Source organism: Cyrtonyx montezumae, unplaced genomic scaffold, assembly GCF_038088225.1.
Source record: "Cyrtonyx montezumae isolate F1298 unplaced genomic scaffold, pur_monq_1.0 scaffold_36, whole genome shotgun sequence".
Lineage (NCBI taxonomy): Eukaryota > Metazoa > Chordata > Aves > Galliformes > Odontophoridae > Cyrtonyx > Cyrtonyx montezumae.
In genome coordinates, this window is record NW_027072041.1 from 3,226,842 (window position 1) to 3,250,398 (window position 23,557).

At 38.2% G+C, this 23,557-nt stretch overlaps 1 protein-coding gene across 6 annotated transcripts in view; it reads left to right on the plus strand.

Annotated features, from left to right (window-relative positions):
- Positions 1-22,624, plus strand: part of MPDZ (multiple PDZ domain crumbs cell polarity complex component) — a 98,113-nt gene extending 75,489 nt beyond the window's left edge. For all 6 annotated transcript variants that reach the window (XM_065745491.1, XM_065745494.1, XM_065745496.1 and 3 more), the window contains 19 exons: positions 147-343; positions 1,799-1,890; positions 2,155-2,245; positions 2,582-2,659; positions 4,295-4,387; positions 4,471-4,545; positions 5,972-6,149; positions 8,276-8,421; positions 8,742-8,825; positions 8,933-9,126; positions 9,356-9,503; positions 11,200-11,286; positions 11,912-12,008; positions 13,879-13,922; positions 14,766-14,888; positions 18,572-18,676; positions 18,818-18,930; positions 21,064-21,187; positions 21,780-22,624. In XM_065745491.1, the coding sequence (XP_065601563.1) occupies positions 147-343; positions 1,799-1,890; positions 2,155-2,245; positions 2,582-2,659; positions 4,295-4,387; positions 4,471-4,545; positions 5,972-6,149; positions 8,276-8,421; positions 8,742-8,825; positions 8,933-9,126; positions 9,356-9,503; positions 11,200-11,286; positions 11,912-12,008; positions 13,879-13,922; positions 14,766-14,888; positions 18,572-18,676; positions 18,818-18,930; positions 21,064-21,187; positions 21,780-21,926 (2,216 nt within the window). In that variant the 3' untranslated portion in view covers positions 21,927-22,624. The remainder of the gene's footprint in view (positions 1-146; positions 344-1,798; positions 1,891-2,154; positions 2,246-2,581; positions 2,660-4,294; positions 4,388-4,470; positions 4,546-5,971; positions 6,150-8,275; positions 8,422-8,741; positions 8,826-8,932; positions 9,127-9,355; positions 9,504-11,199; positions 11,287-11,911; positions 12,009-13,878; positions 13,923-14,765; positions 14,889-18,571; positions 18,677-18,817; positions 18,931-21,063; positions 21,188-21,779) is intronic.
- The last annotated feature ends 933 nt before the right edge of the window (positions 22,625-23,557 follow it).

The following is a 23,557-nucleotide window of genomic DNA, read 5'->3' on the forward strand; positions in this document are numbered from 1 at the left end:
AAAATATGGAGTACAGTTGTGACTTACTCATCCAGTTTGCGTTCTACTGTCGGATGCTGTCCATTGGACAGTATTCTTAACTCTCCAGCTGGTTTGTGAGCCTCTAATGCAAACCCAACCTCTATTTTCCACACCTTTACATTTAGAAAAGATTACACAACGCTATGGAAATCTGCCAGGGGAGCTACACATGATTGAGCTAGAAAAAGGAAGAACTGGTCTGGGACTTAGTCTGGCTGGTAACAAAGACCGATCCAGGATGAGTGTCTTTATAGTGGGAATTGATCCAAATGGTGCAGCTGGTAAAGATGGCAGGTTACAGATTGCAGATGAATTACTAGAGGTGAGTTCTTGCAATTTTTATTGAAACCAAAGCATACTGACTTAAAATGCACTAAACTACTAGATTCTTGCTGTTGTTCTTTAGTGGATGTTGCAATAGGGAGACAGCAATTTCTGTGTCATAGATTGTAAACTGTAAAAACTAAGTTAAAGTCTCTTCATCCATCTGTGGAGTGCTCCAGATTTTCTAATTATTGTCCTGTCTACTAGAAGTGTGATAATATCAGAAGGTTTATGTTACGTATAAAACAGATATTAAGAAGAGGAAATAGAAACAGATTTGTTTGTATCATGAACTCTCTTGACACATTTGGGCTGTTTTCTAGTGGCTTTTTGAAGAGAGCAAACCACTTAAAGTGCAGATAACATTCTCAGTATGTTTATGAATGCGATGTTTGTTATTACTGCAGTTCAACTCATTTGGCTCACAGATATATTTTCTGCTGTGGTTTTCCTCAGTTTAGTTGTTGTAGTTAACATTACCCTCACAGATCTGGCTTTTCTAATGTTGAAACTGTAAGTTGCAGTGCTTAACATGGCAGTGAGGAGATTGTTCAGTTCCAAAATTCCTTCCCAGCACCAAGCATGAGGATGACACTGAAGGCATGAGGACTGGCAGGGGCAGACTGGGAGAGATTGTAGAGGATTTGTGATACTGTGGACCTAACCTTATGCTTGTCATTTGCAATGAGTCCACTGTTGTGTGCTAGATGGTTCTCTTGAATGTGTTAAAGTTTTTAAAAGTTTTAAAACCTTAATATTGCAGATGCTGAGTATCCTTAAAGCGCGCTGAAATACGTCTCTGAGTCAGCTCTCCTATAAAATCAGGGACTGACACAATTAATAAAACATTAGCAAATTTTCAAGACCCACCTGGATGCCTACCTGTGCAACCTGGGCTAGGGAGCTGCTTTGGCAGGGGGATTGAACTCCATGATCTCTAGAGGACCCTTCCAACCCCTGCAATTCTGTGATTCTGTGAAATTATGGCCTTACTGTGCAAGCTCACACTTAAATCTCCGTGGACTTCATGAGCTTTCAGTGAGTCTTCTCTGCCAAATGAACATGATAATTATGAAGTCAAATATTTAGACTATAATGCCCCAACATTCAAATTCCTTTGTAGGACATACATTGCTCAGAGCTGATATTCAATAAGTAGTAGTAAAAACAACAAAAGAAAGTCTTTATTTGCTTTGGTAAGAATTATTGCTCCATCAGTCACAAGGTGAAAATAGATAATGTGCGAAGACAACACAGTGTAATCCAGATAACATTTTTAGCATTGTTACAGTGTTAGACTGAAATTAAACTGCAAAGAATTTTTTACTGAAAAGAGGAAGTGAAAGCAGGACACAGCATACTCCATAATTATAATACAATTGCAATTTTAGCCAGTGATGTGGGATAATAGGTTTTTTATTTGAAAAATAATTAACTGTTTTTTTCTACGTAGATAAATGGGCAAATACTGTATGGAAGGACTCACCAGAATGCTTCATCCATAATCAAATGTGCACCATCTAAAGTAAAAATAATCTTTATCAGGTAAGTTCTGTTTAAAAGTCTTGTTAAAAAATAGATTTTAATATACTCAGGTTCTTGCACCAGTAGTATTTCTTTTTTGTTTTTAATTTTGGAGAGATTGATATACTTGTGAGCCCAGTTCATTGAGATTGTTAAATATATCTTGCATTTCTGTTTTGATATTTTCATTGTTACTACCAAAAATAATGTGGAAGAGCTAGACTTAAACTTGCATTAAGTAATATGGTATTATTTTACTTTATTCTATTGCTGAATCTCTTGTAGAAATAAAGACGCAGTAAATCAGATGGCTGTTTGCCCTGCAAAGTCAATAGAGGCTTTACCTTGTACTCCAGAGACACTTCAAATACAAGAGGTTAAGTAAATTTTGTTTTTTTCTCATTTGACTAAGGTCCTGACGTTGTTCTGTATGGAGGGGTGCCTGCCTTGTCCATTCAGAAAATATTGCTCAAAGTAAAGAAATCCAGTGGAAAAAATAAAAGAGACTTTATCACAAGTGCTATGTTTACGGTACCTAGATCTGTTTTACTTCGTGTTCATCTGAACTAAGTTAATCTAGTATTCCTGTGAAGAGGGTTGTAGCAGTTTAAATGGATCCATGAAATGACTAGACCCACTTTTAAGTGTTTGCCATTTCATTTTGATGAAAAATGTTGAAAATAGCTGCTCACAGTTGTGTTTTCATTATTAGATTGACACTGCTGCAGACCCTGGTGTTTCTTCTGACTTTAGTTCATATAAAAATATTCAGTATGTGGAACTCCCTAAGGTATGTGCTGAGAATGATACTGACGCCAGTCATGTTTGCGTTCAACTGCTTGCTGTTTAATAATGGAATCCCTCAAGACAAACAGACTTTGTCCCTTACTTACTGGAAGTCAGACCGGAGGTTTCTAGAGTCCTTTTGTTCTTCCTTTCTTCTGAGTGAACCAAAAACTTTCCTGATGTTACAGTTTCCTTAAAAACCTGAGGAAGCTTTTTAACATCATATAAATTTGCCACGTGCTCTGTGTCTCTGGAAGAAGTCATCTCTGGACTTAATTTTAAAATTTTCAGTAACTAGCTGCTTTGGTTGGAAACAAAGAGAAGTTGTACAATGCTGTCAGGTATAAATTATTGCCTGAGTTGTTCCAAGTAAGTTAATCAGCAGCAGATTATGAGCACTAAATTTCTCCACTCCAAAAATATGTGCTGAAATTATGCCACTGGAATAAAATAGCCAAATGTTTTCAATCTGTGAAGCTGCCAAGCGAAGGGTGGAAAACTCTCTTGCTTGCTGCCATGAAGACAGCTACATCTAGTGGACATAAGTTTGTCTCCATGTAAGGTACCTTGCCTTTCCTTGTTAACCAGGACAGTATCGTATGGATTAAGGTATCCAGATGATTTACTTCTTTCTAAAAACACAGGGGAAATTTCACTCTCTCACATTTACTAATTTCAAAGGGAGAGCATGCATTTTCCCCTCCTCCATATTTTTCATTCATGTGTATTTTTCTTTGTGAATTTAAGCTTTATTTGCCTCAGTCGGGAGTTTCCAAATGTTCTGTGTTGCTGCTAAAAAAGACTAATGGTATTTCAGGCTGCATTAGGCAAAGTAGGTCAAGAGAGGTGATCCTTCCCTTCTATTTGGTATTGGTCAAGCTGCATGTGGAATGATGTGTAAAATTTTGGATCCTTTGGCATGACAGAAACAGATATACTGGAAATAATCCAGCAGCAGGCCACCAAAATGATCAAGGAACTGGATCACTTCTCCTATGAGGAGAGGCTCAGATTGCTGAGACTATTCATCTTGATGGAGTCCTGGAGGGAACTTACCAATTTGTATAAATACCTGTAGGGAGAGTGAAAAGAGCCAGACCATTTCAGTGGTTCCCTTTCTCCAGGATAAGACACAGTGAGCACAAACAGGAGCCAGGGAGGTTCAATTTGAACACCAGGAAGCACTTTTGTACTCTGCAGGGAAAGGAACACTGGAACAGGTTGCATTGTTTAGTGACAGTGGACTCTCTTTTCTGGGTATGTGAAAGCTGTCTGGACATGTTCCTTGGCAGCCTGCTCTAGGTAGCCATACTTAAGCAAGAGATTGGACAGGAGCCTCCAGAGGTCCCTTCCAGGCTCCACCACTCTCTTATTCTGTAATTCTCCTTCTTCTGAGTTTCAGAAGAAAGGGTTTGAATTTAGAATTGCTTTAGATATGTCTTGGTAAGCAATACACTATTAATAGGCTGGGAAAATCTGCAGTTCAGAAATAGTTTAGTTTACAGTAAAACACTGATGCATTCATTGTGAAGACCCAAACTTCTGTTATTTCTGCAATCTTCACTAATCTTTTTTGAATGTATTCTAACATTCTGATAAATTCAGTACCTAACCATTTGCATATTTCTGTTTACCCCAGGATGAAGGAGGTTTGGGAATTGCCATTAGTGAAGAAGACACAGTCAATGGAGTAGTTATTAAGAGTTTAACAGAAAACGGTGCGGCAGCAAAGGTGTGAAAATATTTTAAATCCATATGAAAATATAATTTTTTTTATAACTAGCACCCAGAGTTTACATTTCTTTTTATTTCCAGGATGGAAGAATCAAAGTTGGGAATCAGATCCTGGCAGTGGATGATGAAATTGTTGTGGGCTATCCAGTAGAAAAGGTGCTTCTGAATTGTGTGGAATATTGTAGCAGTCACACCACTAAGTATAGGAGATGGTTGTCTCAAACTAGCTAGTGAGGTTTTGGTGACTCTTAACTAAAATTTCAAAGTCAGCTAAGAAACCAAAGATTCACAGGTTTTGTCTGGATAAAGAAACTACTGCAGAATAAGCTGAAGCCTACATAAATAGTCTTTCTCTTCACTATGGATGTGATTTTTTTCCATGTGGTTGCATCTAATGACTAAGAAACACTTAGTGGTGGGGTAAGAGGTATGAGCTGTAACTCAATCTTGTCTCTTCATAACTACTCCACTATAAAAGTGTTAGAAACAGTGAAATTGATATGTCTATATTTCAAACAAGTGAGTTGTATCTGTGCTAAATCAGGCCATTAACTGAGCTTATACATAGGGAGTGTCTGTAACAAACATCTTGCTATATTTCATGCCTGTTATTTCAACCCTTTGGCAAAAGCTATTTCCATTCCTAAATATCAAGATTTATTACTAACTTCCAGCTCACCAAATTCAGTTTAGTCTCTGTAATGAATTAAGGAGGGCATTTTTCTTGTACCTTCCTTGTTACCCAGAAAAGTGATTCTTTAGGCACAAGATGATCACTTTCTGTTTGTTAAAGGCCAATTAGCAGAGTATCCATCTTACTCTCTGAGAACACTGCTATAGTTCAAGCAGTAAATATCTAAGCAGTACTGCAGTTGTCTGCAGGGAAGTGGATAAAGCTTGAAAGAAAGGAGGAAGAGACTGAGTAAGGTTTCATTTATTATATATATATATATATATATATATATATTATTATTATTATTATTATTATTATATATATTATTATATTTATATTGTAATACTTGGGAGGATTTGGTGCCTGTGAGACAGTAGCAAACTTTAAAGGTTTTTCACCATCTCCTAAAACCAGAACATGAGATTGATCCAATTTTGTGTTATATATCAGTATTATCCTTTTCCTCCTGTAGTTCAGATAATAATTTCAATTTTTCCTTCCACCTGTGTTTCTGATGAAGGAGTATGTATGGCACTACTATGCTTTGATAGAAAACTATAGATTTCCTGGCATTGATTTTTGTGGGATCATAATTGGGCTCCACCTGGCATTCAAAGACAACACTAGTTTTCTGATCTTCCTACTAATTGCTATAAACAGTAACTTTGTCCAGAGAAACTGCTCACAGGTAACTACATTGTCATCTGGTATATTTTGGCAGAGTTCTATTGAAGCTAATTGAATAACATTGTCCAGCTCAGAGCCACAAACATCAATATTTATGCTTGTTAATTGGCAAGAAAATCTGCAGAATAGTGACTTCTAGCAGTTTGGAGAACAGTTCTTTTGCCTATTTTACTATGGCAAATCCAGCTACATTCTTCACCAGCTTTTCTTTATATCATTCAGTTTATCAGTCTCCTGAAGACATCCAAAAGCACAGTGAGGCTTACAATCAACTCAGCAGAGGAAGATAGCCCATCTATAGCACCAGTCCCTTCCAGCACCGCATCAGCAGAGAGGAGGAATATCCAGCCACCAGCATCTGTTTGCTCTTCCAACTCACCAGAGCCAGAAACAGTCAAAAGTAAGGGTCTTGTGTGTCTTGTTTCACAACAATTACAAGATAAAAATGAGGACCTGGCTAGTGAACAGTTTTTGTTTGTTTTTGTGTGCATGTGACTATCTTCTGAGCTTCACTTTATAGTACTTCCAGGTTAAAGAGCAATCTAAATAAAGTAATGAGACTCCACACTGTAGGCTAACTCTTGCCTTCCCATTTGCCTATTTGTGGAAGCGGAGGGGTAGAGTGATTTCTGTCCCAAAGGCTATGCAGCAAGTGCTTGGATCATGAATGAATTGTTGTCTAGAATGAAATGGTAGTCATTTCCTCTAAATCAAAGAGAAACTTACATCATCTTTTCTAGAACAGAGGAACGAATGATGCTTTGTCACTATGTAATACTATCCAAGTTTGACTCTCTCCCTTCTGACTAGAGACACTACTTATTAATGATGGCTATTGGTTAAGCAGCGCACCGCTAAGAAGCTAGTAGAAGTTTAATTGAATAATAAATGTATTAAAGTTAATTTATATGTACATCACTGAAAGTATTGCTGAGTCATATTTCTGTTGTTTATTATTAGCAGTAATATTGGTATGCAGTTACATTACTGTTAAGGAAACACTGCACAGCCAAAGTCTTTCACTCCTTCTCCGTGTCTTATGGACAAAGAACTGGTGGAGGTGTTGTCAGTGCCCGATCCAGCATCATCAGTTTGTCATTGAAGCTTGATTTCACCACTATTTGTGGGGATGTACAGTACAACTCTTGAAAGATCTTCCTCTTCTTCATTCTCCAGCTGATTGCATAACTTTTTCCCCAGTTTTCTTCTACCAAGTCTATATTTTCCCTGTAGATGAGGGAGCACTGGCACTGATTTCATAAAAAACTGGAGGAGTCTCCCTCCTTGAAGATCTTCAAAAGCTGCAAGAACATAGTCCTGGATGGTAATCTCTGGCTATTCCTTCTTGAACAAGGGTGTTGGACAAGGTGACCTCCAGAAGTCCCTTCCAATCTCAGCTGTTCTGTGATTCTGTAACAGTTTTTTGTCATACAACAAACAGCTTGCATAACAGAACAGCTCACAAAGAAGCTTTACCCTTGAATAGTCTTGAGTGCTCTTCTACTTCCCTTTAGAAGCCAGACCTACTTGTTTTAAAGCTTAGTGTTCCTACGCAAGTTATTGCTTGCACAACACCTAAATGTTCATGTAGTAGAAATGCTTATTTCTGAGTGATCAAACCCTCTTTCAGTTTCAGTGGTACTTCTTTCAATTGATTACCCTTTAAAATGTCTAAAAGAGGTCTTCATTGTTTGATTTTAGTTCTGGAAAACTCTGTTTTTGATATCTGAGACATCAGTGATAGAGATGATGTTGACATCCCAGACATTTTGATTGCTGGTCCATTCCTTTAATTAAACTATTTTGCAGTATTAAATTATTACACTATGCCCTCCTACCCTTCTTGCATTATTTGTTTTGTCTTTGAAAGATACAGAACTGACAAAAAAAAAGAGAAACAAAGATCCATTTATGTCATACCAGAGCTGAACTTGGTTAATATCGCAGATAATTGCTGCTTTGGGTTATAAGTTGACAAAAAACTGCTTGGACTACCACTGTAGTTGACTCGTGCTTCACATTCTTTCTCATGTTATAGATCTGGGTCTGGGATACAATACTTACATGGACCTTGACTTACCCCATTATAGAAGGACTGGACTGTCATCCTTGTGTCCATGTATGTCGTATATTGTATGCACTCCATTCATCTGTGATCTAAATTGCAGACTTGCTAGTGTCAGTGTTTAAACTAAATTATCTCCTTTTAACTATCCAAACTGTAAGAAGGAAGTAGTACAGACGAAGTATATTTTATGTGGTACTATTTCACTTAAGTCAAAGCTTTGGCCCAGGTTACTTAGTGGCACATAAATCAGACAACTGATACTGAAACCACAGAACAATACTTGTTTGAGAGGAAGGGAGAATGGCATTATGCAGGCGTTTTGAAATAAGAATGTTATCTGTAGACTGACTGTTAAGCTATTACTGTTGAGCTGTTAGTCAACTCTCAGAATGATACGGTAAAATGACTTTTCTAATACCAAGCCATCTTACTGTGACTAAGATGTTAACTTCTTTTAGATACAAGCAGATCTTCAACTCCAGCCATGCTAGCATCTGACCCAGCTACTTGTCCCATTATTCCTGGATGTGAAACTACCATTGATATCTCCAAAGGACGGACTGGTCTTGGTCTAAGCATTGTTGGAGGAGCAGACACTTTGTTGGTGAGTTGGAAAAATATATATAATTCACATTAATTAATAATGAAATTAAAATATCTGTTAGAAGATATTTTATCTTCCTTTCTGTAGCATTTATAAAAAGATACTAAAGATATCCCTTTAAAAAAAAAAAAAGAAGGAAAAACATGTTTGAAATTGGAAGTGTAAGTTAACTTCTTAAATATTTTGGTAATCTTTTCATTATTCTTCTGGCTATTTTGTTTATCACTACTGAGTTTTAGAAGAAAATTTCCATAGCTTTTTCTTCACAGTTAAGGGAATTTTCTTTCAGCATGCAACTTATTTTTGTTGTTTATCTGCAGGGAGCAATCATTATCCATGAAGTGTATGAAGAAGGAGCAGCATCAAAAGATGGAAGACTCTGGGCTGGGGATCAGATATTGGAGGTACAGTGGTTTATTTTATCACTGTTTATTGCCACTGCTAGCTAGACGTATTTTATTTGTCTAGTGGACATTCCTGCATTGTTTAGCAATGTGTGCTTTCATTGTAGGTGAATGGAATTGACCTCAGGAGTGCCACACATGATGAAGCAATAAATGTTCTCCGACAGACTCCCCAAAAAGTTCGTCTTACTGTGTACAGAGATGAGGCCCAATACAAGGAGGAAGACATGTATGATGTACTAGTTATAGAGCTCCAGAAGAAGCCTGGCAAAGGCCTTGGGCTGAGCATAGTTGGGAAGAGGTATGAATATACAAGTACAGTCAGTGTCTGGGACTTGTTGGTCATGCTTTTTCTTTGGTATGCAGTGCTCAGATCCTCTGAGCTTGATAGCAGTACATACCATTTTTATGTCATTTCTAGAGGAACTAGCCCAGAAAAACTAGATGATGTTCAATGTGTTCCCAATTACAAACCATTAAAATAACTCTATTAAACAATATTGTAATGCAGAATGTATGTGTTCTTGCAGAAATGATACAGGGGTGTTTGTGTCAGACATCGTCAAAGGTGGAATAGCAGATGCAGATGGGAGATTGATGCAAGGAGATCAGATATTAACAGTGAATGGAGAAGATGTTCGAAACGCTAACCAGGAGGCTGTTGCGGCTTTGCTGAAGGTAAAGGAGGTGGTTAAAAGCGAAGAGCTAAAATCCAGATTTTTTGAAAGCTTGAGTTTCATTTAGACTATATTCAGACTTTTCCTGAACTGTCGGTGGGAATGAACTCTGAATCTGAATTTCATTTCCTGGAGGCTAGAGCGGTCAGATTTTCGTATTTTCTCTGTTGAAAATGGAAATAGTGGTAGTGTAGACCTCTGTATGTGTATAGGGCAATAAAAGACCATTAGATACGGCATTACGCTTTAGGTTGTTCTGTTTTCTCCAATGAAATTGCATTTGTTTAGCTATCTCACATTTTAAAAAGATGTTCAGAATTGATTTTATACAGAAGTCATCAGAATAGTTATACCAAAAAGTGATTGCTTACAAAGTTGATGTTCATTTTTTTTCCTGCTTCTGTCTCGTTACCTTATGTCAATTAAATGCTGTGATGCCTTTCCCAGTGAGAAAGGCATCTAGCATAAGAAACTGCTTTCCCGACAAGATAACTGAAGTAACCTCGTCTCAGAACCAGGTCTTCTATTCTCAGCAAATTTTGTGTATCTGATCTCCTGCCTCTACTTCTAAATCAGTATGAAGTCATGTATGCAATATTTCTTGTTGTTTAGCAGAATGTCCAGCTGGTCAGCCAACTTGTCTGGCTTCTATTCAGAGTTTTAAGACAGTCCTGCTTCATATCAACATTCCACCAAGTCGGTATTTTCCAATGAAAACATTCCACTTGAAAAATTTTAACAGCTGTTATTCGTAGGTGACTGGTACACAGACACAATCATGCTTCTTTACATTACATGCAAAGATACATTTTCCAGTTCTTTAACAGTTCCTTAAGCCTTTCTTTTTCTTTTTTCTTTTTCCTGAGGTGACAACTCAATAACACAACTGAGAATGCTGGAACTAGAACTGTATTCTGATTGTGAATATACTCATTAGTATATTCTTACATGTTAATTCTTACCCGATTCTTCCTTGTATATACTGACAGTGAATTTCTTCTTCATGTATTGCACTTCTGTATCTTCTCTGAATTAAAATACCATTTTACTTGGACAGTTTATTTCATTTTTGTTAGTTAGTAAGCATTCAGGAGTATACAACTGAACATTCATAATTCCACTTACAATTTTTATACTCAAGTCTTAGATACTTCATCTCACTCTGATCTTGTAAGTAATTGTTGTAGTCTTGAGAAAAGTGACTTTTAAAATACCTCAGGTGTATTATTATTACAGTTCTACTTTGTTCACAAAGTACAAAGGGAGTAAACTCACACAGGCAGTAACCATTTTTAGTTCAGGTATCCATCCATTCTGCTTCCGTTCACAAGAATTAGATCTAGAGGGAATTGTCTTGTATTTCCTAGCGTGTATTTTGTTATTTACAATCTTCGGAAAATCTAAATGTACTTCAACTGCTATAAAACCACTAGAATGTTCCCTTAATCTGAATAATCTGAAAATACATTCTTACAGTGTTGTATAGTTTAGTTTTGTTTTTTCTAGGTATCCCTAAAATTCTGATTCTACCATGATCTTTGTTTATATGGTTCTTATTATATAGGGTTGTTAGTCCTGTATTCTGCCTTCTGTCCCTATTTTTTCTTCTACCAAATGAAATAACTATTGTCATAAGCTTTAATGTTTTCAGTATGAGAGATGTATCATGACTTTTTTTTTTTTTTTTTTTTTTTTAGTGTTCATTAGGTACAGTAAGGCTAGAGGTTGGAAGAATAAAAGCTGGTCCATTCCACTCTGAGAGGAGAACATCCCAGAGCAGCCAGGTTTGTAACTGTTTGGAAGAAATAAAATATTGAATAATGAAAGCAAATAAAAAGAACTGATTTTACGATGACAGTGATTTTTCCATACACTTGGTCCAAGATGAATCAAAGTAAGAAATGCAGGTAGGAAATGCAGGTTTAGATTAGATGTTATGGGAAAATTTTTCTCTCAGAGGGTGGTAAGTGCTGGGAAAAAAAAAAAAAAAACTTGTCTAAATATTAGCTGATGGAGTGTCTGGAGGAATGCGAGATACATGTGGGGATGCGTACAGTTCTGTCTTCTGTATTGTTTCCCTGCCTTAAAAATCATTGCTATCTTTTCTACTAGACAATCTTTGTTAACTGATTGAATGTGTGGAAACAAGGGAACAGTCTGTCCCTCGAAAGTAAAGCATTTCATGGGGCTGTAGTCATGCAATCTGTGTTGTTCTAATGGTGTTCCAAACAAGGAGATTTGTAGTGTCCAAGAGGTATATGAGGTTTGTTGTGTCAGCTTTAACAATGCCTAGAAAAAGTAGCAGTAAAATGCAGTAAAAACACACTGAATATAGTGGCATATGATTTTACTTCTGTCAAACTGTGAGTCTGGAGCAGCTCTATAATCCCACTTTAACATTGCATTTAGGTCAGTGAAGAAAGTGGCAGTCTCTCATCTTTCAGCGTTCCAGCTTCTGTTTCCAGCATGCCTGATGTCTTTGAAAGTGGTCTGAAGAAGAATAGCAGTAAGATTGTTTTGGTCCTTTCTCTAGTTTGTATCTTAGAATTGGTAAATGAGATACTCTCTAACACGTTGTTACGTAGACATAAAAGTGTCCTTAAAATGCCACAGAAGTGGTTATTGTACTCTTCGTTGTTTATATCTTCAAATTACATCTAAAAGAGACTTAACAGGTTGTTACACCATCAGTTTAGATGATGAGAATCTAAGTTAAACCAGAGTTTTTAATATAATCTAAGAATTAATGTATTGAATAATTCAGCTTTCTGTCTCATTTTTTGAGAAATATGTGGTCAGTTCTGGATACTTTGTAGTTTAATTATATGGGTACCTCCAAAAATAATGCCTCCTATTTTTTTCCATGAAAACTACAACAGATACAAAGAACATGATAACACTATTTGATAGAGCAAATTCTGAGCTACAAAACATTATTTTTCAGTGTAGTTGCCAATGCTGATAGTCTAATAATATAAAACTCTACACTGGTGGAGATGACCCACTATATCACAGCAGCTGTGATTGTGTTATCACTAGGAAAATGTTTACTATACAGTCCATCTTCACTGACGTGAACAGATGGAATTCAAAAGGCACAAAATCTGCACTATACAATGGGCATGGTACAACAGTCCAGCAAAGATGGGAAATGTGCTCCATGATCTTCCAATTGGAGTGATGCCTGGCATTGTCATGTCAAGAGAAAAGTTGTCTGGCCTAACTGTAGAAGTTTGAACCTCCAGCTTAGTCAACATTGTGATGGAGCTGTCAGAGTTGATGGTTTGTCTGTAGGAAATATAGAATGATCACCTCTTTTCTATTCCAAAAGACAGTCCAAGTCACCTTACCCACTGAGGACTGTGTCTTGAATTTTTTTTCTTCAGTAGAGAATTTGCTTGTTGCCATTCCATCTGCCATATTTTGTCACCTGTAATGTTGTGATCCAGGAAACCATCACCTTCATTTTTGTATTGGTTCCATAGATCCTGACAAATCTGCATTTTCTGTTCTTTCTATTCCTGTGAGCATTTGTGGGACTTGGTGCAAATTTTGCAGTATTCCAACATTATCACCATCCTTCCCAACACGGTGAAACTGATACTCAGCTCCATACACAGTTCCCTGGTTGCAGTCTGCCAGTTTATGTGGATAAGCTGATCAGCATTTTCTGATGCAAAAGTTGTGCACAGCTGTGCAGAACATAGTTTGTCTCTCACATTGTGGTCATGACTGCTGAGATGCACTACTCGCTGCCTCACTGTGCTCAAATCTACTGTTTGGGCTCCTTAAACATTCAGCAAGCATCAATGAAAGCCAGCCTTTTTTCTGCATGGAGGAATTCAATCCTGCACCTTTTCCTCTTAAGCATTTTTATGTCAGACACCATTTTGTCAGACTGCCCCTTCTCTGTCCTCTGTCACATGGCAAAAAAATGTAACGTAGTATTGGTGAGGTTTGACCTCTGTTATCATACCACCAACATCAGCCTCTGACATCATGGGCCAACGTAATATAACATTAGGATATATCTCATAGGACAGATGTCCAGTGATCACATTTACAAAAAAGTGACTTCTGACCCAAGGATTGCTATCAAATTATAGTTTTTCTATTCTATTTGAGGATTACCTAGCAATCTTACTCCAAACATTTTTAGAATTGAAAATGAATGGGCTTTTCAAATATTCTAGAAGTATTTCAATCATACTGTTATTAATAGCATTTCAATCCTAACAATTAGCAATTAATTTCAAAAGCTTTAAAAAACATGTAATTAAATAGCAGAAAGCTAGAACCATTGTAGTGTTTTCGACAACTTTAATAGAAATGTTTTCTTAATGTGATTCACCTTTTCTTCTTAATCTGTTTGACAGCATCTTCTGAAATCCAGGGACTAAGAACAGTTGAAATAAAGAAGGTCAGTTACAGGAATTGGTGTGGTAACAGTTAATTTTTTTACAATGTTATCTCCAATGCTTTTATCTTTATGTGAAATAGGTGTAACTTAGAATTTAAAGCAAAGGAAAAGAGAGGATTACAATATGAGTTAATGGAACCCAGTTCCACTTTTATCAAATGGAGTTAAACCCAGACTGAGTCTTACTGAAGACATGGAAACTGTACTAAATTTGAAAATCTGTTCATATTTGTCTTCACACATACTTTAAGGGCTTTTACATGACAGCTGCCAGCTTTCCAACTGAAATTCAATTGACTTTTGCTATTTATAGGAACACGAGAGCTAAGCTGCAGACTATTGCTGATTGTCTAAAACATGCATGTTTGATTTTGCCTGGTATCTGGTTTCCTTGGTTGCAGGATTGTGTTTAGGTGTTCTGTTTATACAGTAGAATCTGTTAAAATCAGTTTATGATGGCAGTTCTGGTTGTTAGGTAGTTGAGTGTTTTTACAGCAATGAATATCTAGTTTTGTTCTGATCTTTAGGAGGCTAATAGAAGGAGATTAATAATAAAAGGACACTCAGTCTTAAGTGTCCAGTTTTCCTTACCCAGACATTCTGATTTCTGTAAGTAGTTAGTTTGGCTAGGTGAGCCATCAAACCATCACCTGCCGCTGATAGGAAGAGCTAAAGAGTGCACTCTCTGTGCTTTTCTCAAATGTATTAACGTTCAAAAATGGCTTGAAACGAAGTCATTCTGATTTTCATAAGGTAGGATTTGTGTGATAAGTCTACAATTCTGTACCTACTTTTCCTTTCAGAAAAATTTCATCTTTTTTTTTTTTTTAATGACAATAATAGGGCCCAGCAGATTCACTAGGAGTGAGCATTGCTGGAGGGGTTGGAAGTCCTCTTGGAGATATTCCTATATTTATTGCCATGATGCACCCCAATGGAGTTGCAGCTCAGACTCAAAAACTCAGGGTAAGTTAATCATTAATGCTGCGGTTTCATTGCAGGAGGGATGATTCATGGTGTTGGGTTACTGTATGCTGAAGCTAGTTCTAGCTCCAATGAGAAGAACTCATTCTTCTTTAACTTAAGTGTTTCTTATTACAGTACTGTTGAAAAGTTATTTAACTACTATAGTAATTATTTCATGCAGTATTACATAGCAGTTAACATCCAATTATTGGCTCTTCTCACCTACCATTACCTACCATTTGAGGTACACAGCAGATGTCCCCACCCTTCTAACCACCAGGTGCAGCCAGGTCCTTGAGCAAAAGCAGTCTCACAAGTGGGCATCCACTGCTCTCAGCATAGTCTTTAGCAGTCCATTTTATCACTGAATTTTAGCAGGAGCTGATGCACGATAAGGGATGAGATATACCCACTCAAAGCCATACTCTATGGCTCGAATTTTATGAGGTTGTTTCAGAAATGAGACCTGTTTTCTGACTCAGTTCTTGCTGGGACGCCGTGTCTCCTTATCAAAGCCCAGATTTGTATTTCAGGCAGTGGTATGGGGCATAGGATTTTTTCAGCCATCCCATGATTGCTTCCATTGTAAGCACATGGCATTTACCTTGGCAAGTTTGTGAGGGTGAGATGCAATCCACTTACCAGGTCTCCCTGTATTTATATTTCAGCCATTGTTCTTCTTACCAGAAAAAAAATTATCTGCTTGTTCTCCTTCGTTGTAGCACATTTCACATTCATGAATAACCTGTTCAATAGCATCCATGGTCAAATCCACCTCTTGATCCTGAGGTCATCTATAGGTTTGCATCTGTTTCTTGATGGCCTGAGATGTCATGGATCCACTGAACTAGAAATTATTCACCTTTGTGATGCCAGTCCATGTCTACCTGATCCACTTCAATTCTAGCAACCTTATCTTCCTGTTTTTCAGTGGCCTGCTTCTTGGGTACATGGGCATCTACGTGACATACTTTTACAACCATGTTGTCTACCCAAGGAACAGTATCTTTCCTCGATGCAGCAACCTTGTTGGGTTTGCTTCTGCGCTGTCAGTTGTTCTGCTTTGATTGCAGTAACCATCCTCAGAGCATTCGCCACAATCAAGGAGTCAGTATAGAGGTAGAGGACAGCCAGTTATCTTGTTCAGCAATATCTAAAGCCAGCTGAATGCCCTTCACTTCTGCAGATTGACTCAATTCACCTGTTCCTTCAGTAGCTTCTGCAATTCATTGAGTAGGGCTCCAGGGGTTAGCCTTCCACCTCTGATGCTTTCCCACATTACAACAGGACTCCTAAACGAACATGGCATATTTCTTCTCATTTTCAGGCAGTCTGTTTTATAGTGGAACCTTTTCAGCACTCATCACCTACTCCTCTGGTGATATTCTGAAGTCTTTGCCTTCAGACCAGTCCATAATCACTTCTAAGATTCCTTATTTGTGCCCACTGTGTGACACATGGCAGTTATTTAATTGATCACATCCATAGAAATCTGCTACTGTTTTTTCAGGACTCTGCTGTTGTTCAGGGGTGAAGTTCCAAACCTCTGGGAGTGCCCAGTGCTCTGTGCACCTGCCCACACCATCCTACTCCCTGCCACTCATAACCATCCAGCCTTGGGACAAATCTCTGCATAATCTTAAAAAATTATTCAGTCTCAAACAAATCCTGAAACACACTCATGACACATAGCAATAGCAGCACACTGGTTTGAACATCCCACGGATATTCAGAATTCTCGAGAACTATTGTAACTAGTCTAGGGGAAGAAGGAAAAGTGAAAGAGAAAGAGGTGCTGAAGAACTGCTAGAAAATATCCTCTTCTATCTCCTCTGTAGCCAGGCTCTCTATGGAGACAAAGCTAAGAGTGTCATTACTAATAGCCTCCACAGTGTCATTCCCAAAGCCCAGGGATGACTGCAATGGCAAGAGCAAACATCACATCAGTTTCCTGACCAGACCAGCTATTTTATCATAATATAAGCCAAGGCCACGTAGAATAGTAACATGAATACCTTAATTGAAACCCCAGAGATGGCAAACAATGCAACACTGAAAATTAATGGCAAGTTCCATGCGAAGACTCTCAGAGAGCTCCCCAAATAACAAGAAAAAGAAATTAACATCATCACTAGCAATTACCAGACTACTGCAACACTCACAGTAACCCTGTGTTAGCATTCTCTGGTCAGATATGTTGTTATCTCAACACTTCGAGTCTCACTTTGGACACCAAAACGACTGTTGCGCTTTAAACCAGAAGAGATCAAAGCACCACAGAGTCATTGCTCATTACTGCCTTCACTGTGGGATAGAAGAGAAAATAAAAGTGTAGAACTCATGGGTTAAGATAAAAAGTACTTACTAAACAGAGATAAGTATGAGGAAAAAAGGAAAATAGATGATGTTTGTGTATATGAGTGTATATATATAACAAGTGATGCACAAGCAATTGCTCATCACTTGCCAACTGATGCCCAGCTACTTCTGAAGCAGTGGCCCTGAACTCCCCCTTTTTAAAACTTTCTTTCTGTATGATACCATAAGGTGTGCAATATCCCTTTGATCAGATAAGGTTGACTCTCCTGATACTGTCCCCTCCCAGCTGCTTGTAGCCCCAGCTCCCTTACTGGCAGGACAGTAGGAGAAGCTGAGAAAACTGAAATTACCTTGGCTTTCTAGGTCACTGCTTAGCAACAACTAGAAACACTGCTGTATTATCTATCAACGTTGCTTTTCTTCTAAAACCAAAATGTAGCATCATACCAGGCCCTGTGAAGAAAAACAACTCTACCTCTGCTGAAACTAAGACAGTCGTGGTGGTTGTGAAGATTGTGTGGGCACAGTAATAACACTGGGCAGGTAGTAAGGTAGCAGTTTAATGATACAGTCTTGAGTGCTTCTGACTGTGGCAACAATTTTGTCTGTTTCCACAAGAAGTAAGTCATGTTGGTAGCAAGGTAACAGGTAACTGGTGACAGATACTGACTAACTTGGGAAGCAAGTCATAAGGCAACCTTGGATCATAAGAGTGGTAAGCTTTTAAAAATTCATGGTAGGGAATCCGATTCAGAGTTCTGCAAGTGAGCTACAGTGATGAGTTATTTGTGTAACTGCACGTATGCAGATTGCTTCACACCTCGTGTTTTCTGTTTATCTATCTAAAAATAGGGACAACACTTTTTTTTGATTCTGAGTTAAAGCAGTAGGTCTCAACTCACACATCACTTACATGTATTCTGTATTTGGTCTGTACCAGAAGTTGTAGAATTTAACTAATCTTGTTTGGAAAATGTGCAGTGTTATTTCAGGATGAATTCAGTGATCTCTTACAATAATTTACTGCTTCAACCTATGTGTATTCAGATGATATGCTCTATGTTTCTAGAGTATTAAGACCCATTCTGTAAATTACTTTTTTGCTATGTACACACTACAAATAAGCAAAAAAATTTGCAAGTTTTTTTGTCAGATTTTCTACGCCAGTCTCACTGCATTATGTAACTCAATGATGTTATGTATTTGAGATAAAATGTACCTAAAAGAGTTGCAATTCTTTCTGCTATGTGTCACTAGATATAGTGATAAAATCTAGCTAAATCCAGATACTCAAAATAAAACACCAAATATATCTGTGCAGCTAAACTTCTGGTAGTTATATTTTTCAAGATTTTCTTCTACAGGTTGGGGACAGGATTGTTAGCATCTCTGGGACGTCTACTGAGGGCATGACTCACTCCCAAGCTGTCAACATCTTAAAAAATGCTTCAGGCACTATTGAGTTGCAGGTAAAAAAAAAAAATTCTTTAGCATTATCTGGAATATTTTCTAAGTTGTATTTTGCCAACTGTTGTGGTGAATTATTTTAGTATCAGCATTCTCATTTTACTGACTTTTTTTTCACTCATTTTACTGAACTCTGTCCTTAGGTGGTAGCTGGAGGAGATGTGAGTGTCATAACTGGTCAGCAGCAGGATCCACCTACATCCAGTCTTTCACTTTCAGGACTAACTTCAACAAGCATTTTTCAGGATGATTTAGGGTCAGTAACTATGTAATACACAACCTTTTTAGCCTTTTACTTTGAGTGAAACTCGGCATAAAACAGCTACTACTTCTAGCAGATAGCAGTTGAATTGTTTGGCTTAATCACAAGTCACACCTTTGGTATATGTCACACCTTGAAGGTCCCATTCTGCATTTTTCCATGATGTGATTCACTGCTGCTTTTTTTCTACTCTGCTGTGGAATGAAAATGTGACTTCATTTCTTCTCATTAAATAAATCCTTTTATTACTGAGCCCTGTCAGCCAGTTAATATACCAAAAAAGACTATGCTCAGGCTTAAATAGCAAAGTCCTTTCCACCATGGTACTTCTTGAACCTTTCATGTGTATGAGGTATACTGCTTCTGGTAGACTAGAAAAGACACCAATGAAAACAAGAGCTGCCTCAGTTTAGGTCATCAATTTGAGATATTTTTATTCTAGGAGCAGAGGAAGAGGGAATGGGATTCTTTAGCTCCACAAAAGTATGAGGGCTGTCCGAAAAGTAATGCCTCCTGTTTTATTATTTTGGCCCACGACATCAGAGACAGATTCTGGTGGTATAACAGTAGAAGTTGGATGTTCCTGCCAACATTAGTTTTGTTGCCATGTGACAGATGCCAGCTTTGGGCAATCTGACCAAATGGTATCAGATGTGGAAGAGCATATGAAGGAAAGGTGTGTCCTTGAATTCTACTATGTGGGATAAATGGCACCCACTGACATTCAGCGATGCTGAATGTTTATGGAAACCAAACAATGGATGGAAGTACAGTGGGGCAGTGAGTGATGCATTTCTATTTTTAGTGCACTGGGGTGCATTAAAAGCAGCATGGCCAGCAGGTCAAGGGAGGTGATCCTCCCCCTCCACTCTGCTCTGGTGAGGCCTCACCTGGAGTATGGTGTCCAGTTCTGGGCTCCCCAGTACAAAAAAGACTGGGATCTCCTGGAAAGAGTCCAGTGGAGGGCCACAAAGATGATAAAGGGTGTGGAACATCTCCCCTGTGAGGAAAGGCTGAGAGACCTGGGGCTGTTCAGCCTAGAGAAAAGAAGACTCAGAGGGGATCTGATCCATGTCTATAAATATCTAATGAGCAGGAGGTAAAGAGACAAGGCTGGACTCTTCTCTGCAGTGTGTGGTGATAGGATGAGAGGAAATGGCCACAAACTGAAGCATAGGAAGTTCTGCACAAATGTGCATGGGATCTTCTTCCCAGTGCAGTGACGGAGCAGTGGCACAGCTGCACAGAGAGGTGGTGGAGTCTCCTTCTCTGGAGACGTTCCAGACCCGCCTGGACGCCTACCTGTGCAACCTGGGCTAGGGAGCTGCTGTGGCAGGGGGTTGGACTCCATGATCTCTAGAGGTCTCTTCCAACTCCTACAGTTCTGTGATTCTGTGATTTCAGTAGTGGCAACAGTGGATCATCTCCACTGGTGCAGGTTTTACCACTGCAGCATGCAAGCTCTTGTTCATTGCTGGCAAGTTAATGGTAGTGATCATGTTGAAAAATAGTGTTTTGTAGGTGAGAACTTGCTCTATCAGATAGTGCTGTTGTGCTCTTTGCTGTCATTTCCACAGAAACAAATAGGAGACATTACTTTCGGAGCACTGTACACTCTTTAAAAGATAGAACTTCAGATTTTAATATAGTCAAAATACATGTGTGGAGATTTATCTCTGGATTGTCTACATGAACACATTCCTAGAAATACACATTAACGTGTCAGAGAAGGAGAGCTAAGCAATTAAACCTAGCAATATAACTATGAGTCTAATTTGATGTTACAGGTTTTTTAAACTGTGATCATTATGAACATTTGAGATACTGGTATTGGATCTCTGCGTATCCATTAAGCACCATTAGTGCAGCATTGCAGCAGTAACCATGTTCTGAGCATGGTGGAAACAGTACGAAAGTATTTGAAATACTTATTGAAATGTGGGCATTAGACAGAATTAGTATTCCTCATTAACAGGACTGAAGTCATAAAGGTGCTCATATTTACAGTGGAAAAGAGGGAAAAAAGGGATGCATTGCTTAGCTGGAAAGGTGAAACACTTTTTGTTGACACCATTCTAATGTAAATGTTTGATTTAGACAACAAAACAATATTTTCTATTTCATTAGGCCTCCTCAGTACAAGACCATTAGTCTGGATAGAGGACCGGATGGCCTAGGCTTTAGTATTGTGGGGGGATATGGCAGTCCCCATGGAGACTTACCAATTTATGTGAAGACAGTATTTGCAAAGGTAAGAGTATTTTTGTTCAGTTGATCCATTTGTTAGTTCACAGCAGGTAGTTTCTTGAAGTATGACCTGAGTTTGAGACCTAAGAGTTGCAAACAGCTTTTCTTCACAGCTTTTCTTACCTAGTGCGAGTTCTGTTCAAAAAGTTCTTGCAGCTTTTGAAGTTAGAGGAAGATTCAGAATTTCCAAATGCATGTGACAGCATATGGTGGAATCTTTTTCAGCTCTACAAACAGGAAATGTTCATGTACTTTTTCTTCATGTAATATAAGGGGCCAATTAATTAATTTTCATTGGAAGTCTGAGAACTGTACTAACATACAGTAAATGAACTCATTCTGGACCTTTGGAGAAGTTCAGGTACTGACTCGGCTTTGGAGTTGGGCCTGCCATAGGGAAGAGCCCCAAGACATTACAAACTGTAACCAAGAATTTCAAGCATTTGTGGTTAGTCAGTACAGAACTGAGTTTTGATTACAGGATTTCCAACACCAGTTGCTGAAAGGTCTTGAAAATCTCATTCAGACCATAATGAATGTGTAGGAAAGAGCAAAAGAAATGGATGAGTCTGTAATTATATGTTGTATTGCTTCAGGGTGCAGCAGCAGAAGATGGACGCCTGAAGAGAGGGGATCAAATCATTGCTGTGAATGGGCAGAGTTTAGAAGGGGTGACCCATGAGGAAGCAGTGGCTATTCTGAAAAGAACAAAAGGAACGGTCACTTTGACTGTTCTGTCATGAACTGGCTGCCCAAAGGTGTAGTGGCAATGAGACTGTATTATTTGAATTACACACAGCAAAGAAAGTGGAAATGTTTATATAACCTTCTTGCTTTTCCAACTTATCAGGACTGTGTTATGTCATTGAAGAAAATTAACATTTAGTCATATTTTTGTATGCAGTAGAAGTATTACTCTTATTGTCAAACCATGGGGATAAAGTTAATTCATCTGTGTCAGACGTGGATATTTTGCCTAGTAGCACTGTAATGAAAACATACAAGCAAAATTGGAAGCTGCTTTGAATATCTGAAATTTGCATTAATAGTGTGGACATGTACTCAGGACTGGCTCCCAGGACTGCGTGCCGCCTTTAGCTTGCAGGAAGAGGGTGGGCTGAATTGTGAGCTGTGGTGGGACACGTGTGCCCTTCAGGACATGGTTTGGACATACCTGGAATCCAAGGTGGAAGAAGTTGATGTTAAAGTGTCAGTTGCCATTTTAAACAGCATCAGAGTTAGAGTCCTTCCTGGACTGAGAAAGGCTACAACCAGTGGTTAGCTGAACGCCAGTAGGGGGCTGAAGATATCCTTCCAGTAGGAAAGAGTGGAGAGCAGAAAAACAACAGTGAAATTCTTTGCATCAGTATCAGGGTGAAAAGGAGAAGCAAGAGTTGCTAACATTATCTAGGGGCTGATAATTTTAGAGGCGCTTCTGCAAGATGATCTATGAATCTGTGAATCTATGATGTCTGATAAGATGCAGCCATGTAGCTCTACATTTGGACAGCAGTGTGGTCCACAATTTATCGGTATCTTCAGTTAAAGTCAAAACTTTCTCCCAGAAATGTGCATTGTGAAGCCATTTTCTGATTGTCTTTGGCTCTCCCTCCTTCAAACTGGATCTTCAGATTCTGGCACATAAAGCACACTTTGCCCATAATTTACCTTCCCTTATAAACATTCCAGTAGATCTTTTGAGGGAGGAACACATGTGGCTAATTAGCATGCTGTGTACTTCCTGTTGTAGCAAGACTGTTTGTGTTGTTTAGCAAAAAAAGAATTATAGCAAGAGAGCTAGTGCATGCCATTTGTCCCATTGAAGGGAACTGTCCGAAATGCAAACAGCAGTCAGGCCATTATAAGATAAGAAAGAGTGGCATTTGTATTAGGGAGAAATAAAAACAGAAGTGTGTGTGAAATAGTATTAGTAACTTGGTAGCTATCTCTAACTGAATTAACAAGAAAACACAACTTTTTGTCTGGTGAACTATTCTAGAAGGTACACTGTGACAGGTTAAGATGAAAGAATACTGATGGTACCATTACTGGTTATTGTTGTTATTGGGCTGTTCTGCTGTACTTACTCCTTAGAGTGAGAAATGCCTACACTACAGTATGCAGAGTTCTTTTAAATGGTTTCTATATTTGTAAAAGAAGTAGCACACGTATATTTTATTACTACTGTTGTATCTGAATGAAAAATGAATAATAGAACTGTCTTTGATGAAGAAATAAAGTTGTAGGTGAGTTTCTAATGTGTGCTAGCATCACTCATTCTGCTTTGAAAGATTAATCCAAACTTTGTAAATAATGACAAGAATTTATTTTTACTAATCTCTATGTGATCAGTAGAACATGTAGTAAAACTTGC